The 20,985-nt window shown below is 40.8% G+C and overlaps 1 protein-coding gene across 1 annotated transcript in view; it reads left to right on the forward strand.

Annotated features, from left to right (window-relative positions):
* The first annotated feature begins 10,944 nt into the window (after nucleotides 1-10,944).
* SIDT1 (SID1 transmembrane family member 1) overlaps nucleotides 10,945-20,985 on the forward strand; it is a 102,147-nt gene continuing 92,106 nt past the window's right edge. The window contains exon 1 of the mRNA XM_090276721.1: nucleotides 10,945-11,229. Coding sequence (XP_090132847.1) covers nucleotides 11,020-11,229 — 210 coding nt within the window. The 5' untranslated portion in view covers nucleotides 10,945-11,019. The remainder of the gene's footprint in view (nucleotides 11,230-20,985) is intronic.

A 20,985-nucleotide genomic window follows, 5' to 3' on the forward strand; every position in this document is an offset into this window, starting at 1 on the left:
TCCTCCGGTAAAATCTTAGCATTACTTTCTCTTCTTGTCTCATAACCAATTAGATACCAGAATCTATTCTTTCCCTGAAATACCTCACTTATCTGTACCCTCCTCTTCATTTCAACTACAAATTATTTTGTCCAGGCTCTCACTATTTCTCCTAATTGATCTTCCATTCACTCATTCACTCACTCACTTCATCATCCACATACTGTGTTGGTTAAGAGTGTTGTCCCCACACATCAAGGTTGCAGGTTCGACCTCCAGTCAGAGCACGTACAAGAATCAACAAATATTTTGAAAGCACATGCCAAGAGCCAGTCACCAGACACAGCAAGAAAGTAGTCTGTACCCTCAGAGAGATTAGTTTATCAGACCACAATTAAATGAATAATTGTAATAAAAGGGAAATGTGCAAAGTAAATTTAGTGTCATGTAAATACCTCACTGTACACAGTAAGAAAAGCCTGCCTCTTCCCTCGAATTTCCCCCAAAATGTTTAAGCTGAGAGCTAAAGCATGAATAAAAGTTAGAAGAGAGAGAAAGATTGCTGGGGGGCTGAGTGGCTTTAAAAAGGTTGTGAGAAGTTCAATCTGACCATCAAAGATTTGCTATGATGAGAGGCCAAAAAGAGAACGAAAGAAAGGCAGAGTTCAGACCACGAACTTGCGAGGAAGTCACTTAAGGATTTTAAGCACGAGTTATGATGGGATTTAGCAAATCCACTCTGGCTAGTGTAAAACTGATCAAAGGAAAATAAGTCCTCTTTCCAAACACTGTCCCTTCAATCGTTATTACCCAGATAAATGACCAGAGTATAGCTCAAAACATTTTAATAACTCCCCCGCTGCGAAGAAGAATCCAGCTCAGCTTGGCACTCAGAGGTCCTCTCCCCAATCCCCGGCCCTTCCTCCCCCTGTGGCCTGGCGGACCTTTCTTTCCAGTCTTTTTCCTCTCAAATCTCCCACACATCCTGAAACAAAACTCTCGCTTTCACATAAAGGTCTAACCATTTACGCTCTGTTTGGAACATCCTTCAGACTTTCATTTCCTTCTCCACGGGCTTAACTCCCACTCTTCAAAATTATTCAAGCGGCCCCTCTTCCTGATAAACCCTGACCATCCAATCGACTTACATAACCCTCCCGGTCCCGGAGTACGCTGACTAGTGTTTCTCCAGCTAGACTGCAAACTCCTTAGAAGCTACAATAGGGTCCCTCTAATTTCTAGCCCTACGCAAACGTGCCCCAAAGCAGTGCGCTCTAGACACCAACGCACTCAGACACGCATCCTGGAACGCAAACACTCAAAACACAGTCACAGGCGCGCCTTCTACAGTAATGATCCTCTACGCAAGGCCACCGCTGCCGCGGACTGTAGCCGGGTCCCTAAGGCTCGGTGGGGGTGAAAGCTGCAGTACTTCACTCTGTTATCACAACCTGCCTTGCCGCAGTGACTGATGCTTTCCTCGACCGAAAACTTCAGGCACCAGAACAGCCCGGCCCGCCACAGGTAAACGCAGCCCGCTGCTTCCGGGATGTTGCCTGGGTTACGGGAGTCCAGCCCACTCTCCCTTGCGCATATCCGGCAAGGCCAGTGCGCAGGCGCTTACCACTGTTTGGCTTGGGCTGGGGGATGGAAAGTTTCTTCTGTGCCCTACCTGCGTTCCAGGTGCCCTCCGAAGGATTTCAGGCAAAGCTTTGGAGGTTGACATGTAGCATTAGCCACTTTCTTGTGAATTCTCTAAAAGAAAGATGTTGCTCTCCACACCAAAATTCACATATCACACTTAACTTGCTTTCACCTCTATTTATAAATGTTTATTACCAATGTTCCAGAGACTATGCTAGGTTTAACAGGATCTAAAAACAGGCAAAGTCCCTGTCCACAGGAAGCTTACAGCATAGTAACAAACAGCTATCAATGACACAAATGTAAAATTAAAACTATGACAAGCGCTAAGAACTAGGCATACTACATAGATACTACACTTATAAGAAAATTTGAATTATTCAGGAAAGCTGAAAATCAGAGGGAGCCATATATGCAACCCTGTGTGACAAGTACAAAGGATGGGGAAAAGTCCAGTATGTTTGGAGTTCAGAGAACAGTGGGAGTTTCGCGTGAGGGAGGCTGTCCTTAGGAGCCAGGACAGGCAGCACTGTGCAGGCCATGTTAAGGACTTCACAAAGCAGTCATCAAAAATAGTTAATTTGCTCCAATGAGACAACTTCCTTTAATCCCTAGTTATTAAGACACACCCATACATGGACCAGCAAATACATAGTCAACACACAGATGCAAAAATAAAATAAAATTTTAAAAACCTCTGCCTTCCAATAGCTTCTACTCTGATTAAGGAAGTTTGGTGTAGATATATCCAATGATCAATCAATACAATCATTCCCTGCATACATTTTCTATTCCCTGCCCCACTCTGAGTTACTGTAACACTTGACAAAACCACAGTATTGTCCCCCCCAACACTGTACTTACTAAGTGCCCACTCCCTTGCAGCTACAACTGGAAGAAGAAAAACAACCGTCCAAGCAGACTTTATATTCATGATCACTAATTTTGGGGAGGTCCTTAGCAATGCCTGAAGACTATATTACAGTTCCTTGCTCCATTGATTCTCCTAACATTCTAAATGACAACTCTATACCTTCTCTCATCTCTTCCATTATGTTCAGTCTCAGCCAGTGATCTTGCTTTCTACTTCATTGACAACATTGAAACAATCTGAAGACAACTTCCATAAGATCCCATCACTAACTCAATCCTCCTAACAGCATCTTTGCCCACAAACCTGTCTCCTAGAAGCTCAAAGAAACCCAAACACAAGAATCACAAAGAACATTACATCAAGTATATAATAATCTAGAAGGCAGCAAGAAAAGCAGAAGACCAATTATGAGTAGGATTGACTCCACAAAAGAAGTTATAGGAATGGGTCTACAGGGCTGTCGAGGACAGGACATTGTAGACATCACTCGTTCATATGATCACCAAGAGTTGGAGTCAACAGCACATAATATACACATATAATAATCAAATTGCTTAGAACCAATAATTAGGAGAAAAAAAATCTTAAATATAGCCAGAGAGGAAAGACATTACAGAGGAACAAAACTAAAGATAACATATTTCTCATTAGAAACATTACAAACAAGAAGACAATATTACATCTTAAATATATTGCAAGAAAAAAAACTATCAACCTAGAACTCTATATCTGACAAAAATATTTTTTCAATGATGATAAAATAAACATGCTTCCACATATAACTGACAGAATTTATTATGAGAAGACCCTCAATATGAGAAATGTTAAAGTGGGTACTTCAATCAGAAGGAAAATGATATCAGAAGGGAATCTGGATCTATACGAAGAAATAGCTACAGGAGGTAAATATATTATTGTTTTTCTTATTATTTAAATCTCTTTAAAAGATTATTGACTACTTAAATATAATAAAAATGTACTGTGAGCTTTACATGTAAAAGTAAAATGCATGACAACAATAGCATAAAGGCCAAAGAAGAGAAATAGACCGTAAAACAAGTTTCAGTCGATTCAAAAGGATTTAATTCATACTGCATATGCTCTCTGCCCATAACTAAATTAAATTAGTAATCAATAACATAATTATTCCTGACAAATACCTCAAAATTTGAAGAAAAAACATATACTTCTAAATAAGCCATTAATCAAGCAAGAAATCAAAATGGAAAGTAGAATATACTTTAAAATGAATGCAAATGAAATACAGCATATCAAAATTTGTGGGATGTAACTGAGAATAGTATTTCAAGAGAAACTTATGGCACTAAACACCTGTATCAAAAAAGTTCTCAAATAAATGATACCAACTTCCACTTTCAGAAGTTAGATAAAGAAGATCAAGTTAAATCCAAAGTAAGAAGATGAAAAGAAATAATGAAGATTAAAGCTGAATCAATAAAGTAGAAAAGCAAAAATCATAGAGAAAAACCAATGAAACTAATACCTGGACTTTGAGAAGATTACTTAATTGATAAACCTCTAAACAAATTGATCAGGAAAAACTGCATCTAAATTACCAATATCAGAAATAGGAGGTGACAGATTTTGTGGGTACTAAAAGAATACTACAATATTTTGAACAACTTCATGTCAATAAATTTGACATCATAGATAAAGTGGACAAATTCCTTTAAAGACATAAATTACCAAGCTTTCCCAAGGGAAAAAAATGGATAACCTGAATAGCCGTATATCTAGTAAAAAAAATTTAATTGCAATTAAAAAACAAACAAACAAACAAACTATGGGCCCAGATGGCTTCAGTAGTGAATTCTACCAAACATGAAAGAAAGAAATATGACCGATCCTATAAAAACACTTGAAAAATTAAAGAAGAAGGAATACCGCTCAACTGACTCTTTGAGGCCAAAATTACCCTAATAGCTAAACCAGAGAGAGGCATTACCAAAAAAGAAAGCTACAGACCAATATCCCACAAGAATATAGGTGCAAAAATTTTAAACAAAATTTCAACAAAATTCATGTAACAAAATAATTATGTTGGGTGAAAGAAGCCAAAAAGAGAAGAATAAAGAGAAAGAGAAGGGAGAAGAGAGAAGAGCGACACATACTGTGTGGGTCTATTTATATAAGACTCTAGAAAATTAAAACTAATATCATGACAGAAAACAGACCAATATGAAATCAAGGGTTGACTTGCCAAAGTTTCACTAATGTATTTCTTTTTAATTGCTCCTGATAAGGTCCCTTCTGATGAGTTTCAAGAGCATTGTTTACCCAATATCTTTTCCAACAGATGAAATTTCCTGGTTGATGATTATTAAAAGCCCTAACTAAAGTAAGACAATTCTGAGGTTCCCCTTCTTATGGTAAGGGCAGTAGAGTACCAGGGTTCAGGGTCTTGCAGCAGTAATAGTAATGTGAGAGGGAAAGAGCAACAGAAATTCCTAAGAGGCTAATTGACTGACTGAAGTGCTATGTATTCTCAGTCAGTAGTAAAGTCTGTACTGCATGAGGAACCATAACGTCAAGCAAGCAGCCCAGAATAAATTCAGCAGAAGCACTGATACATTTTGCAGAGGCAGTATTGCCCTAACAAAAGGGGTATCAGCCTTTGCAACTGGATTGAGGGTGAGGCTACAATAGTGATGGGTTTTTGATGGTTCCCATGAAGTTTAGTTAAAAGCCCAAGGTTTGCCCAGAACATTCATGCATAAATAGACAAAAGGATTTTTTTTCTGTTAGGGATGTCTAGGGAAGCAGGCCGTTAAGAGCCTTCTTTGGATTATAGAAGTCTTGCTTAATACTTGGGCTCTCAAAAAAAAGAATGGTGGGGCTTCTGGCCAAGATGGAGGCCTAGACTGACATGCTCCATCTCCCTCCAACTAAGAAGGAATACGACTACTGCAAAAAAAAAAAAAAAAGAACAGAAATAACCAGATGTTCCAGAAAATAAAGCTACATGGAAATCCAACGTATGAAGTTATAAAGAAGTGGTGCTCGTCCAGATAGAGAGGAAGAGTGAAGCCGGGGCTGAGAGGTGTGCTGTGCTGGCAGCGGCAGCTGTGGCGATGGCAGTGGCAGGACTACGGTAAGCACAGACACCCGTATTTAAGGGGAGGCGAGAAGTGCCTAGGGAGCACCCCTGGCTGCAGACCAAACCCATCAGCTCGCGATTCCAACACCAGGGAATGCAGACCCCAATTGCCTCAGACTGTGAGGGCCGGAAGGGGTGGGGACAGAGGAGGAGGCTCCCGGTCTCTCAGTGGAGAGTGAACAGCAGGAAAAAATCTTGGATCCCCGCCCCCACACAAAACACCACAGTGTGGTGAGAAGAGTTGCCCCGTTGTGATGAGTGCACGGGGCTCCACCCCCTATAACATAGGAGGTGTGACAGCCCAGCCCAGGAAGCAAAGGTAAACACAAAACTGTCAGGATGGCACAGATCATGATAGAGATCCCAGAGACACAAATGACCTGACAGCAAATATCTAATCTAATGGCTCAGAAGATAGGAAATCCTTCTGAGGCACAGTTGAGAGCTTTGGTTATACGAATGCTTACAGACCTAACAGTAGCTCTTAAACAAGACAGGGAAGGAATGAAGGCCAGTCCTGCTGAAATGAATGAAAATATATAGAAAAACAAGTGGTGAGGGAAGGAAAATCAGGGATCAAGTCAACAAATTGGAACATAGGGAAGGAACAAACAACCAGTGCAGAAAGAGGAAACAAAAAATGAGGAAAATGAGGAGAGGCTCAGAAACCTATGGGACAGCTATAAGCAGGCCAACATCCAATTCATAGGGTTGCCAGAAGGTGAAGAAGAACTAGAAATTAAAAAATTATGTGAAAAAATAATAAGCAGAATTTTCCTAACTTGAGGAAGGAAATAGACTTACAGGTCCAGGAAGCATAGAGAGTTCAAAAAAAAACTAGACCCAGGGAGAACCACACCAAGACACATTATAATCAAAATGTCAAAAATTAAGGAGAAAGAGAGAATCTTAAAAGCAGCAAGAGCGAAGAAGAGAATTATGTACAAAGGGGTTCCAATAAGACCATGAGCTTATTTCTCAAAAGAAACTCTGCAGGCAAGAAGGGACTGGCAAGAAATATTCAAAGTAACAAAAAGAAAAAACCTGCAACCACAATTACTCTATCCAGCAAAGCTTTCATTCAGAATAGAAGGGCAGAGAAAGTGTTTCCAGGACAAAGTAAAACTGAAGGAGTTCATCAGATCCAAACCACTGTTATATGAAATGTTAAAGGGACTTGTTTAGGAGAAAGAGGATCAAAACTATGAACATTAAAATGAAAACTGTTTCACAACAACCAACAACAGAAGCCAGGGAACTAAAACAAAGGCAAACTAAGTAGGCAACGAGAGTGGGAAAAGAATTATAGGTATGGGGAATATTATGGGGGGAGGTCAGCAGGGAGGGGGAAGGGAGGAAAGGGAGAGATGGTACAGGAATTAAGAAGCATAGTAGGAGGCAGTGGCATAGATAGGAAGAGGTTGAGAAGAACTATATGCACAACCAATGGGCATGGACTAAGTGGGGGGGCAACTGGAGGAAGGGGTGTCACTGAGTGGAGGGGAACAAAGGGAAAAGAAATTGGGACAACTCTAACAGCATAATTAATGAATGGTTCTGTCCTGGCTGGTGTGGCTCAGTGGTTTGAGGGCCAGCCTGTTAACCACAGGGCTGCTGGTTCGATTTCCAGTCAGGGCACGTCCCTGGGTTGCAAGCCAGTTCCCCAGTTGGGGGTGTGCAAGAGGCAACCACACATTGATGTTTCTCTTCCTCTCTTTCTTCCTCTCTTCCTCTCTTTCTAAAAAAATAAATAAATAAGCTCTTTTCAAAAAAGAATGGTTCTTACTGAAGACAAGCCATTTCATAAAAAAGTGTCACAATATCGGAAAAATCTACACTCACTATCTGAAACATCCAGCGAAACCTAGACATCATCTCAACTGTACTTTTGTGAGGAGTCTAGGATAAGTTTGTGAGGGAATGTTTTCCCCCTCTTTAAATAGATCATGCCTTAAATTATGGACTATATTTTAGCAAAATTGTAATTTACATTTTTTAAAATTATATTTCCATTTTCTGCTAAAGCCGAGAACAAGTAAATTAAATCCTTTTTACAGGATTCTCTGAACAAAGTAGAAAATCATCACTATCTTATATCAAAACTAAATCACAAGGGAAATTTGGATCTTTTAATTTTTAATTAAGGACCTAGGATAATAGGAGGGACTTCAGTGAACTCTTTGGACCTAGCTGTTCATGTTGAGTGTTTTCCTCTTCAATGAGGCCAAAAAGTGTTAACATTTGTGGTGTTGGGACACACCAAGAAAGAGCAATAATCCACTACAGTGAAGCAGGTGGTTTTGGGAAGAACTGATGACAGGATAGCATTTAGTATTAGATACTAATGGGAAGGAAGGAACAACAATTGTACTGATGTCCCTGAGATCTTGAACAAATCAGTATTCTTATCCATTTGGTTTCTTTACTGGCAAGACAGGAGTGTTACAAGGTTTAGTGCAGGTTATGAAAAGGACTTGGGATATAAGGCCCTTGACTATAGATTTGAGGTTTTTATTTGTTCTAGAGCTCCTAGCTTTGGGGACGTTTGGTTAACAGTTTGGTAGAATCTATTTGAACTTTAACAGATTCCACTCCAATTATTTTTTCTTTGTTAAGAAGAATTTTACCATATAGAGAGTTAGGTACAGTGTTAAGATATTCATCTGCAGTATACATCAAGCATAGTGGAGAAGGAAAAGCTTATGTAGAGCAGACACAACTTGACTACAGATATTGTAGATGAGTCCTCTGAAACCTCAAGAAATAGTCCCTCTGGTGTGCATTTAATATTGCAGTTCTACTTGCAAAGTAGTGGGAAAAAAGGGAAGGTTTCAGAAATGCTCTGATTAGATCTCAGTAACAGCAGAAGGCCTGCTAACTAGAAGCAGGGCATTTTGTGGTTTGAGGAGCATATTTGGTTTTCACTGATCAATCTTGAGTTGGAAGTAGGGACAAAAATTGGGGAAGTTGGTAGTCACTGATCAAGTCCTAACTGTTGTGGACTATTTCCTGAAGAGGTTGTAGATCAAAGTTCTATTGTCATATATGGTCTGGCCATTGTCTGTACATTCAGTCTCTCACAATGGAAGCTTTGCATTGTATATATTTTTAAAACCTGGCTTGTGGATCATATTTTACTCTAGCTGTTGAACTGGGAGTCCTACAATAATAATATTTAGTTGTGGAACATTTTAAACTGTCTAATACACTTTCAGGTACATTCTTCCCTTGTTTTATCCTTATAGCAATCATGTGATCCTGGGAGGTTAATTACCTAAAGTCATCCAATGGATTTGGGCTAGGATTAGGATTACATTATAATATAGAGTGATTTGTAATATATTACTCAAATTGTCTGGTATAGCTATCACCTATAATGTCTTTAAAATAAATATTTTGGGTTTTGTACAGTGATAGTCTATACCAATTGTTTCTAATTTCATTGTTTAAAAGTAGGGTAAATCCTTGAGGATCACAGCTCTCTTCAAATACCTACAAGGCTGTCATGTGGAAGAAGGATTAGGTTTATTCCTCTGGCTCCAGAGGACAGAATTCATGCCAGTGAGTGAAAGAGAGACAAATTTCAATTAAAATATGAAAATATCTTTCTAATGGCACACTTGCCACCCAAAGAAGAGGTTGTCTTATGAAAGAGCCCATTCATCATCTCTCCCAGTGTTGAGTGAGACTCCATGATACTACAGCTCTATTGAGCACTTGAACTAGCTAGGCCAGCTGACATCCAAGGGCTTCATAAACTGGAAGTTTATGAAATTTTGTTAAATTCTAAAAAGAGACATAGACATTTTAAATACAGCAGTTAAAGTCATTCAAATTCTGGGTGAAGTTATGATGTTATGTTCTTTCAAAACAGTGAGCTCTATTTTAAACTTCAACCACTGGACTTCTGATTAAATTAGTATTTTTGTCCTTATGCCACACATTTTCAACAACATTTTTAAAGTAAAAATTGTCCTAATAAGGAGTCATCTAACTCAATTCTGCCATTAATATTGCTTTCTCATAGTGCAGTTATAAAACTACAACAAATGTAATGTACTTGTTTTTGAAGTTTTAATAAATTGTAAGAATTCAGTGGGATAAAAAGAAAAAAACTCCCTTTGAATGATAAGTGCTAGGATTTTAATCTTAACCTTAACTCTTTGAACAAGATCTGTTTCTCTTTGTGGCTTCTTTTTTAATGTTCCTTCATGTTGAGTACAATTCTATGCTTTTCTAGTTTGTAAATAACTTGAAGCTGAAATGAAACCGTGAGTCCTCTTCTACACCTGAACTGTGATTATTTGATGTTCTCCTAGGGCTTCCAAGGAATCCTCTTTTCATCCCACCTTTTATCTGGCTGTTAAACTGTTTAGAGTCCCCTAATTTTTGCCAGAAAATTTCCTTTTAATAGTGGGTTGTGTCTCTCTTTTGAAAAACAATACAGAATCCTAAGACTCTTTCTGAATCTGAGAAATCATTACAGTGTAAAGTAGGCAAGAGATTGGATGGAAAGAAATACCTTCTGCATATATTGTTACTCTGAATCGCCTTTGGTAAGTTCCTGGACCAGACAGACTTCAGGCAGTGTTCAAATCTGTCCTTTTAACCATAATTTTTCCCTATGACCGTCCATATTTGCATACACGTATGGAGAGAGAGAGAGAGAGAGAGAGAGAGAGAGAGAGAGAGAGAGAGAGAGAGAGGGAAGTGATGACGTGAGGCTCTCCTTGGAGAATAGGAGGTGATAAGGAAATAAAACAGGTGTTTGGAAAAGAGGTTCTGTTAGAGAAGGGAGAATTGATCGTTACCCATCATTCAGACAGGCAGGAGTTCTCTGCAGATAGCCGACTGGAGGACAAGCTCTGTTGCTTTCTATTTTTTCATTTGCAGCCCGGGTGCACGTTTATTTGAAATGGATCGAATTTCCTGCTCAATGGCTGGTCAGGTTGACCCTTCAAGACTAGTGGATATTTCTTTTTAATGTCTCTAATACCCCCCCCCCCTGCTTTTTTTTACTTGTATTTATTTTTTAAGGTTGAGGAGGAAACAATCGGTTGAAATTCCGGCTAGGTGAGTGGGACATTCTCAGAAACGAGAAAGGGAGAAGGAAACGGACTTAGAAGACTAAGAGCAAAGCCGCTGCTCACGGTCTCGGTATCCCCTGCGCCCCTTACTCACAGCCCGTGACCTGCCCTTGGAGACCCTCGGAGGTTGCATCAATATTTGATCCGTCCTTCGCCAGTGCGTTGCCAGTACTCACTTGCGGAGCTTGCCAGACATCGCCAGCGGTGCGCTGAGGCAGGCGCTTGAGTCCGCAGCAGGGGGGGGCTTTGGAAGGACCGGCTCTGCGCTCGCCCCTCCCCAGGGCAGCTCTGCCTCCCGGCCGGGCGCAGCACCCACCATGCCCCGCTGCCCCTGGCTCGCGCTGCTCTGCGCGCTGCCCTGGTCCCTGTGGGCGGCGACTCCTGGGAGCCCCTCGCACCCCCTCGAGCAGGGGCGCGACCCCCACGACCCTGCAAGGGGCGCCGATTTCGATCGCGTCTACAGTGGGGTGGTGAACCTCAGCACCGAGAACATCTACTCCTTCAACTACACCAGCCAGCCTGGACAGGTAAGACACTTGCTTCCCTCGCTCGATTTCTAGGAACTTGCCAGATCTCAGAGCCCCATCGCTCCTTTTGCTCCTTTTGGGTCCTTTCAGAATTGACCTCGGGAGACCTTTGGGACTGGGGGCCCCTAGTTCCCTTTCTCATTCAAAGCAATTACTGCCCAGCCAGAGAGGCAGCGTCCTCCGCAACCGGCCTTGGGAACAACTCCGCTTCTTTTGGCGCCTCCCCCCTGGCCTGGTAGCTGGCATTTCTGGGCTTTTTAAGACTCTGGTTCACCGAAACGGTGTGCGGGTCCTGGCCACCTACTGGGCCTTTCTCTAGGAAAGTCACGATTTCTAGGGTAGTGGAGGGAAGGGACCGCAACTCTGTTCCTAATCCCCCGCTGGGAAAGAAACTCATTTCATTTGGATAATTCAGCCAGACGCCTGTGTTTCGTAGAGCATTAGGAAGAGAGAGCTGCTCAGAATCTAAAATGGGAATGTGTGAGAATGGACGCAAGCTGTAGAACCTCTGTGTATTCATAGTCACTGCCTGTGTTTCTGTACCATTGTCACATGTCTGTGCTTCAGACAAGCCAGAAGACTTGGCCAAAGACATTGGAACTGCAGCCAGCCAGCCCTTGATCTAGTGAGATTTTTATTTCAAATAAGGATGGATAATTGTGTGAAAATTCTAGACCTATTTCTGGCAAGAATTGAGGTGAGACAAGGCTGGGTGATAACTTCCAGCAACTATCCCTTTGACACATACACACTGATTATATAATGTAAGAAACGCATAATTAGATTTTTCCCTTTAACATGGTACCCTCTGGGGCACAGCAGAGAAAAGAGAAAACTCCCCATTGTACTTGTGTCCAGATCTACTTCTCATGTAAACGTGTGTATATATATATATCTCTTACTATGGCAGCATTCCCTACCCCCTGGGGAATTCAGGAACTGATTATTGGGATACCATGAAATGCCTCCCTCTCTTACTCTAACTTAGGATAAGAACTCAGAGAGCTGGGAACTTCCGGTAGTACTGAGCGGAGGGACCAATGTGCCTATCACCCTCTCAGACATCTTCCAACTGTGTGTTTTGAGCAAGCACTCCATCTCCAGTATGACTCTACATTCCAAGGTGCATTCCCTGTGGCAGCATGGCCCTCACCCAGTCCTGTCCTCCTATGACCTTCAGGTTGTGTGTCCTGAAGTGAGCAGAGTGGCTATGTGGCTGTGTGTGAAGCCATTCCATTACAAACAAGTGGGGGAGGCAGTTTTTATTCACCAAACCTCATGTAAGTGACCTCTTTCTGTCCAGTGTGTGGTGTGGACCAGTTGACATATCCCACATGAAGTACATTCCTAGCCCTGTGATTGGCTGAGAAATAAAAGTCTGAAAAACTCCATGATTTCTGGGGTGTACTGTCAGTTTCCCCCTAACTCACTGGTAAGAAAATTCAAATAATGTGTAAGTCCTAACATCAGGCTTTTATGTTTCTTGCCCTTCTACTTAAACATAGATTGGCTACTCTTTTACTGTCGTTTGGTCTTTTTGCCCTTAGTATTCTGCCAGTTCCTCTACTACAATACAGTACAGATGATACTGTTTGCAGCTGGGGTCACCAGCTTGACTTTGCTAGAGAACCATGAGAAGTTGAGAAAAAGGGCAAAGTCATGTTCATCTCTGTACCCTAGTACCTAGCACAGTGCTTGGCACGTAAGAGGTTTACCAGTACTTTTGAAAAAAATTAATAAATAAGTGAACAAAGATTTAAGGACTCTATAAGCTGAAGCTAAATAAAATAAACGACATACTGTTTTAATAGGTTGAAAGTGTGAAGTCATTTCAGATAAAAACAAAATTTTTAAATCTTTTTCTGATATTATGCCCTTTCCATTTAGCCTATATGTGTGTTTAAAATGCCCTTTATTTTATGAAACAATGAGGATATTAGTTTTTAAAATATCTTTGCATAGCACAATAGAAAGTTGATTACCTCAGCAGTCCCTAAAATTTTACAGTTGGGGACAGATAACTCAAGTATTTTAATGCCAGTAAGCAATAATGTGAACCAGATGTTCTCAAATCTTACAGCTTTCTGAGACCTCTCTTTAATATCCAAATAAGACAGTAGAACTCTCAACATATTTACTTTGGGAAATTACTGTTCTCTCCCTCCAGTCAGTATTCCTGTTGATTGCATTTTTCTGACCTATGTGTCCAAACCATTATTTAGTTTCTGTTCATAGCCTCCTCTCTTCTTGGTCCCTTTTGCCCCATGTTGAATACCAGTGGCCCCTCCTTCCAATACTATGAATATGGTGCTGTTGGATGTAACAGAATTTTACTGAAGGTTTGGGGTAAAGTAAGGAAAGTGCAGAACACCATTTCTGACTAAATAAGAAATCTAGGCAACACTGTCATAACAATTTATCAGCTATTCCCCATCAGGGGAAATTTCAAGGGGTGGCACTATTTTTTGGGCCCTGGTTTATCACCATCTTCTTGACCATCCCCCACTCCAAATGGTAGCTTCCCACTCTCTTAATTTTTGTTACTCTCTCATATCAAGCAGTTTTGCCTCCATCACCAAACCCAAATTCAATAGAGGACTCTGGTAAATATAGGCCTATGAACCCAAGAAAAGAAGCTTGACCATGACCAGTTTCCTTTAACTGAGCAAGTCCTGTTCAGGGCTCCCTCCCCCGAAGATGTCATTCCCATCTACCCCTCTTCAGTGCAACAAAGAATTTGGTTTAGAAAAAAAAATTCTATTTTTTTTGAGTTTTAATCTTTTTTTCCTTTTCTCTTCAAACGTTGTTATATTTGCCATTATTTTTTCCTCAGCTTGGAGGAGAAAGGCTATTCTAAATTTAGGCTTTGGTAAAGAGAGGAAGCTACAGTGGGAGCCTTCCCTCCTAATCTTTCCTGTCAGCCACTGCATCTCCCACACCAAACTGCTGTCCTGGAGAACGATTTAGCCAAGCACGTGTCATGCTAATTAGTTGAGCTCGGCACCAGAAAAAGTCTCACAGGCCTTCTGGGCAGAAAATAATGTAAATATGAAGTTATCATTTAAAAAAAATATCACTGAAAGAATGGAGTGATTGGTTTAAAGAAGAATAATGAAAATAACAATTAAAGATGCAGGTTAGGCAAGATCATGGTTCATTTCATTTCCCTGAAGGGGAAGTATCTGGAGATTCCTTTGAGGAGGAGTGGATTTTCACGGTGGCATACAAGGTGTTCTAAAGCCACAGGACTGGAGCAAAACTGGAAGGAAATTACCTTTTTGGACTAGGACAGAGGGCAAAAAAACAGGTTTGTTGGAAATGAGAATAGGCTTGTACAGACAGATGGCGGCAATAACCAGATGTTTATATTTGAGCTAGATGGTGATAAGAAGCCTTTAAAGGAAAATCTACCCACTCTGCAATGAGATGTCTTCTCTGAGACTTTCAGTAACAGAATTCATTGTTTTCCATGAAACTTTGAATTTGGAATGTTTCCCTGGAAATAATTCTTTATTTTGCTCATTAAACTGAGGCATGTATCTTTTAATGACATATACTTTTCTATGCTCAGGTAACAATCCTTGGTTTTATTAATATCAACCAGCCATTGTGTATCTAGAACCAGTAATACCAGCCTCTTGGATCCAGATTCAAAAAGCCTATCCAGTTCTCATGAACAATGGTAATTTCTAGCTATATGCATGACTATTTTGGTACAAGAATTTAAAACTGTGATGTGATAGCCTCAGTTCTCCTGGTCCCATATGTATGCTCCCTGTGTTCTCTATATGCTGAGGCAGAGAAGCCTCCTCTGATGTCCTCCTACTGAACAGGACTGGCACTTGCTTGCTGAGGAGAAAATCATCCCATTGGCACATGACCTGGGGGACTGGTTACTGTCTCAGTCAGGTCAGGATGTTATGACAGAATACAATAGTTTGGGAGCCTTAAAAATATTTCTCACAGTTCTAGAGGCTGGGAAGTCCAAGATCAAGGTGTCAGCAGTTTGGCATTTGTTGAGAACTGACTTCCTGGCTTATAGACAGTGCCTTCTACTTGTGTCTGCACCTGGCCCACAGAACAGAGAGAGAAGCAAGCTCTCTCTCATCTCTTCTTATAAAGGGCACTAATCTCATCATGAGTGCTCCAACCTTGTGATCTAATTGCCTTCCAAAGGTCCTGTCTCCAAATACTATCACACTGAGGATTATGAATGTGGGTGGAGGGGAATGCATTCATTCAGAGCAGTCACCTCCCCCATTTGTCTCTGTGGCTCTGAAAATGGAGCATCAACGTGCCATGAGGGTGTTATGGGCTGACCATATTCCAGTTATGGGTCTGATTTTATGGAGGACCCATCTTCTGCCTGCCTAGACCTGATAATCTTGTGCTAAATTATATAAAGGATTCTGTAGCTATGTGCTGTCCAATATGGCAGCCACTTTCCACATGGGGCTTCGGAGCACTTGAAATGGGACTAGTCACAAAATGAGATCAGCTGTAAATGTAGAACACACACCAGATTTTAAGACAGTATGAAAAAATAACATAAAATGTATCATTAATATTTTTATTGCTTATGTATTATATACTGGATGTATTCAGTTACATAAATATATTAATAAAGTTCACCTGTTCCTTCTACTTTTTTAATGAAAAGTTAAAAACATGTTTGGCTCATATTGTATGTGTATTAGACAGCACTTCTCCTAGTACTACAAGACTTTCGATAACTCATTCATCCCAAAGATAGCTTTGTTGGAGGAAATGAGGCTTGAATAGGTATTAATAAATACTTGGATAGGCAGAAAGGAAGGGGAATAAAGCTGCTGTAAACACTGTGTGCAGATTTTTGTGCGGATTTAAATTTTCAGCTCATTTGAGTAAATACCAAGGAGCTTAATTCCTGGGTTTTGTGGTAAGAGTATGTTTAGTTTAGTAAGAACTATCAAACTTGTATTCCAAAGTGACTGTACCATTATGCATTCCCACCAGCAGTGAATGAAAGTCCCTGTTGTTCCACATCTTCATCTGCATCTGGTATTGTCAGTGCTTTAGATTTTAGCCATTCTGATAAGTGTAGAGTGGTATCTCATGGCTTCAGTTTGCAATTTCCTGATGACATATGCTGTTGAGCATCTTTTCATGTGCTCATTTGCCATCCATACATCTTCTCTGGTGAGGTGTCTATTCAAATTTTTTGTCCATTTTTAAATTGCATTGTTTGTTTCCTTACTCTTGAGTTTTAAGTGTTCTTCATAGATTTTGGATACCAGTCCTTTATCAGATACAAGTTTTGCAAATATATTCTCCTTGTCTGTGGCTTGTCTTTTCGATACAGGTTTTGCAAATATAGTCTCCTTGTAAGTGGCTTGTCTTTTCATTCTCTTAATAGTGTTGTTTTCTTTTTCTACAGAGGAGACATTCTAAAGTTAATGAAGTATCACTTAAGATTTTTCTCATGGGCATGCCTTTGGTATTGTATCTAAGAAGTTTTCACCACCCTGACTGACATGGCTCAGTTGATTCGGCATCATCCTGCCAAAAGGTTGCTGGTTTGATTCCCTGTCAGGGCACATGCCTGGGTAGTAGTCCGGGTTCTCAGCTGGACACGTGCAAGAGGAAACCCATCAATGTTTATCTCACACATCGATGTTTCTCTCCCTCTCTTCCTCCCTCCCTTATTTTCTCTCTAAAAAAATAAATAAAAATAAAAATAAAAAAGTTGTCACCAAATCTAAGGTCACCTAGATTTTCTCATATGTTGTCTTCTGGAAGTTTTCTAGGTTTGAATTACATGTAGGTTTATGATCCATCTTGGGTTTGTTTTGTGAAAGGTATAAGGTTTCTGACTAGATTTTTTGTTTTTGCATATGATGTCCTGACTTGAATCAAAGAATTTGAAGCAGTTTCTTACCTGAAGCTCATTGTTCTTATCATGGTTCTCAGCCTTACCTTCAAAGGCCACCACCTCTAATTTGTACCATTCGCTTGTTGCTCCTTTTTTCTTTATTTCTTATGTGTCTGCTTCTCCCATCCTTTTTATCTTTCAAATCTTTTAGGAATGCTGTTACAGCATCACACTCTTCCTTTTTTTTAGCTGAGCTCCTCACGTGGTTGGAGGCTTTGCTGCTGGCAAACAGTCCTTCTGCATCTCAGGACATAGGTTTGTTCCTTACTTCTGATCGAAAGCCAGGATGGGTAATCTCAGTTATTAGAGATCTGTGTCCATATTTTCATGGTTTTGCTACAGAATTTTAATAATGCTAATGGTAGAGGGTGAAGGATTTTGTTTGTCAAGGCTACTTAGCTACAGAATTGTAATTGGGCTTGCAGTTGAGACTTTTTATGATTTTTTCCAACACTAAAAGAAACATTTAAACTATCCCTCGAAACCACAAGAAAGGGAACTGTATTTAAACTTAAGAGCTAACAGATCTTTTACATTACCCAATCACTTCTCACTTAACAGGAAGGAAAACTGAGAGCCAATGAAATAAATTACTTGTCCAAAATCACGTAACTAATTTGATGCAAAACCAAGAACATAACTTGGATTCCTGAGAATATTTCCTTAGAATATTTTTACTAAACCACTCTTTGTCCCACAAGAGCACCTTTTTTAATCGACAACAATAAAAATAATTTTAAAATATCGTAGTTATACTTCCACAGTCAGGTTGTTTGACCATGTATGAATCCCTGACAATTACTGAAAATTGAAGCAAGAGGTTTTCCATTTTTGTTTTCCCTCATGCATTGTCCGGGCATCCATCTGTCTGTGTAAGTCAAGCAAGGAACATTGACACTAAGTAAAACTGAGAAGTTGGCATATTTTCTTCAGTGTTTCATGGAGCCACAGCTAACCACCAACCATGATCTTATTCTGACTTCCTGTGGACTAAAAAGGTCAATCTTCCTCTCTTTTGTGCTTTATTTTCATCAGTGCCAGGTTCTTTCTTTGTGCCAGTCACACGGCAGCTTGGAGACCTGAGCAACTAGCCTGTATGTTGCTCTAGGACAATATTAATCATGAGAACTGGTATTTCTGGATTCCCACTAAGCAGCCATGAAGATAAGCCATCGCAAACAGCAATAAATGATGGCTTCTGCCCTTTGTGGACAAAGTGACTCACACTCGTTTAAGTAACCTAACTGGAAGCATGTGTATACTCCCCAAAAATTAACATGTAAATGCCCACAGCTTTATTTTAGCCTCTCCTATTTTTGCAAAAAGGAACCTGTATTTGTTCCCCTCTCTCTCTATGCCATCTTCACCAGAATGGAAGAATTATAGCTTTCTAAGAGAATGGCTATGTTTACCTGGGTAAAGAGAGAAAAAGTGGGCAATAAGGAGAGAGGCAACAGGGTGAAGTCTGGGAGTTAAGGGATGGTTTGAGGGATCTGTAGGCAGTGAGACTCCAAGGTAGTTGTGGAATATGAGTGAAGTAGAGAAGGAAAGAGAATGTTGGGTCTGGAAAGATTTTTAGCTTCAAGCAACAGAAATCAACTGGCTAATATAAGCAGAAAAGCAATTTATTAGTAGGATTTGGGTATCTCACAAATATGAGTTACTAGGCTCAGACTAAGATTGGAAATCAAAGGAAACTGAACTGCAGGAAATTACAGCAAGAGCTGGAAAACAGTATGGAAATTCCTCAAAAAATTAAAAATGGAGCTGCCATGCTACCCAGCAATACCACTTCTGGGTACTTATCCTAAGGAAACAAAAATACTAATTAAAAGAGATAAATGCACCCCTGTGTTTACTGCAGCGTTATTTACAGTAACCAAGATATGGAAGCCACCTATGTGTCCATCAACAGATGAATGGATAAAAATGCGGTACATAGATATACAATGGAATATCACTCAACAATAAAAAGGAATGAAATCTTGCCATTTGTGACAACATTGTTGGACCTAGAGAGTATCATGTTACGTGAAATAAGCCAGAGAAAGGCAAATACCATTATAATTTTCACTTATATGTGTAATCTTTAAAAAATGAATAAACAAAACAAAACAGAAACAAACCCATATATACAGAGATAAAGCTTATGCTTGCCAAAAAGGAGAAGGATGGATGAAAGGGGGAAAATTTAAAAAGAAAATGAAGACAAATATAAATTACTTTTAGGGATTAAAACAAAGAAAAAACATCATAGCAACAGCCATGCCACAGGAATGATTTGGTTGGGATGGTTCCCTGGGCACCACCACCTCCACTGCCATTAAATATGGCCACTCCTGGACACTGTTGCCATGGAATCCAGTGGTGTCACTGTTGCCAGTGACTTCTAAACTCTCCCTTCATCTTTGTATCATTTAATCACCATTGAAAGTATAATACCATGTGGGAGCATCCAGCCATCCAAGCATGGGTCATGTATTTGGTGCCTTTGACATCCATAAGCAGCACTGCATCCCACAACATTCACTCAGGGGAATGGAGTGGAGGACGTTCCTCTAACACATGCCAGGGATTTGGATGCTGGGTAGGCCTCTAAATCAACCCCTCCAAAAGTCCTCACAGGACGGGTTTCTAGGGCATTTGTTGGAGGATAGCTGTGCAGACTCAGACATGGGTGATAAGGGACCAAGATGTGGCAGGGAGGAAAACGGGTGTTGCAGCCTTCTACCTAGGCCCATTTCAAGAGGAACATCCAAGATACAGGAAGAAGTGGTGGAGAAGCAGGTTACACTCACCTCCTTCCAGGTCTGAACTGGAATTACAACTAAATTATATAACAATCAACCTGAACAACCAACTTAAGACTAGCTGAACAAAAGTCTTATAACCAAGAATTTATAGAAGCCACACTGAGACTGGTAGGAAAGGCAGAGATGTGAAAAGTGATGGGCCCACACCCCCATGTGGCAGCTGAGAATCTGGAGGGATATCTCAGCTACAAACATCCCCCCTGAGGAATATGGGGTATCAACACCAGGCCAGGCTCCCCAGCTTGGAGCACCAGAGCCAGGAGAGGCACCCACATAACATATGGCTGTGAAAATCAGCAGGGATTCTGTCTGCCAGGGAGAGATGGGAGTTTGCTAGAAACCCAGTGCCCTCTTAAAGGGCCAATGAACAAATCTCATCTTGGCCACTCACCTGAGGCTCTGGCAGAGAGATGGCAGATCACAGTAGACTAGAGTCATGGGAGGACAGACTTAGCTGTGGCTCCAGGGAAGGTGCTGAAGGGACAGCCACCAGGGACCCTATGCTGAGTTCCTTTCTGACACTACATACAGAGGCCACATTTCCTGGGTCAAGCATTCCCCTCTATAGTGCATGGAGAACTGCACTCACCCCACCATCCTGATTCCCTGTTGCCCCATCCTGCTGAGCTCACACCCTGTGGAGGAGTCTGCTGCCTGAGCCTATGGAGTAGGCTCTTTTTTTTTTTTAATCCTCACACAAGGTTATGGTTATTGATTTTTTAAAGAGAGGAAGGAAGAGAGAAAGAAAGAGTGAGAGAGAGAGAGAGAGAAACATCATTGTGAGAGAGAAACATCAATCAGTTGCCAGTACGTGCCCCAACTGGGTATCAAACCTGCAACCTAGGTATGAGCCCTGACTGGGGAGTGAACCTACAACCTTTTGGTGCATGGGACAACACTCCAACCAGCTGAGCCACCCAGCTAGGGCTGGGGTTGACTTTATGGCAGGGATCCTGAAGCCAAGCTCAGAAGGAATTAGAGACTGAGACTTGTGTGGCTCTAGGGCGGAGGCCATTCCCCCACCACCACTTG

This window comes from Furipterus horrens, unplaced genomic scaffold (assembly GCF_987537825.1).
Source record: "Furipterus horrens unplaced genomic scaffold, mFurHor1.1.pri manual_scaffold_1, whole genome shotgun sequence".
Classification (NCBI taxonomy): Eukaryota; Metazoa; Chordata; class Mammalia; order Chiroptera; family Furipteridae; genus Furipterus; species Furipterus horrens.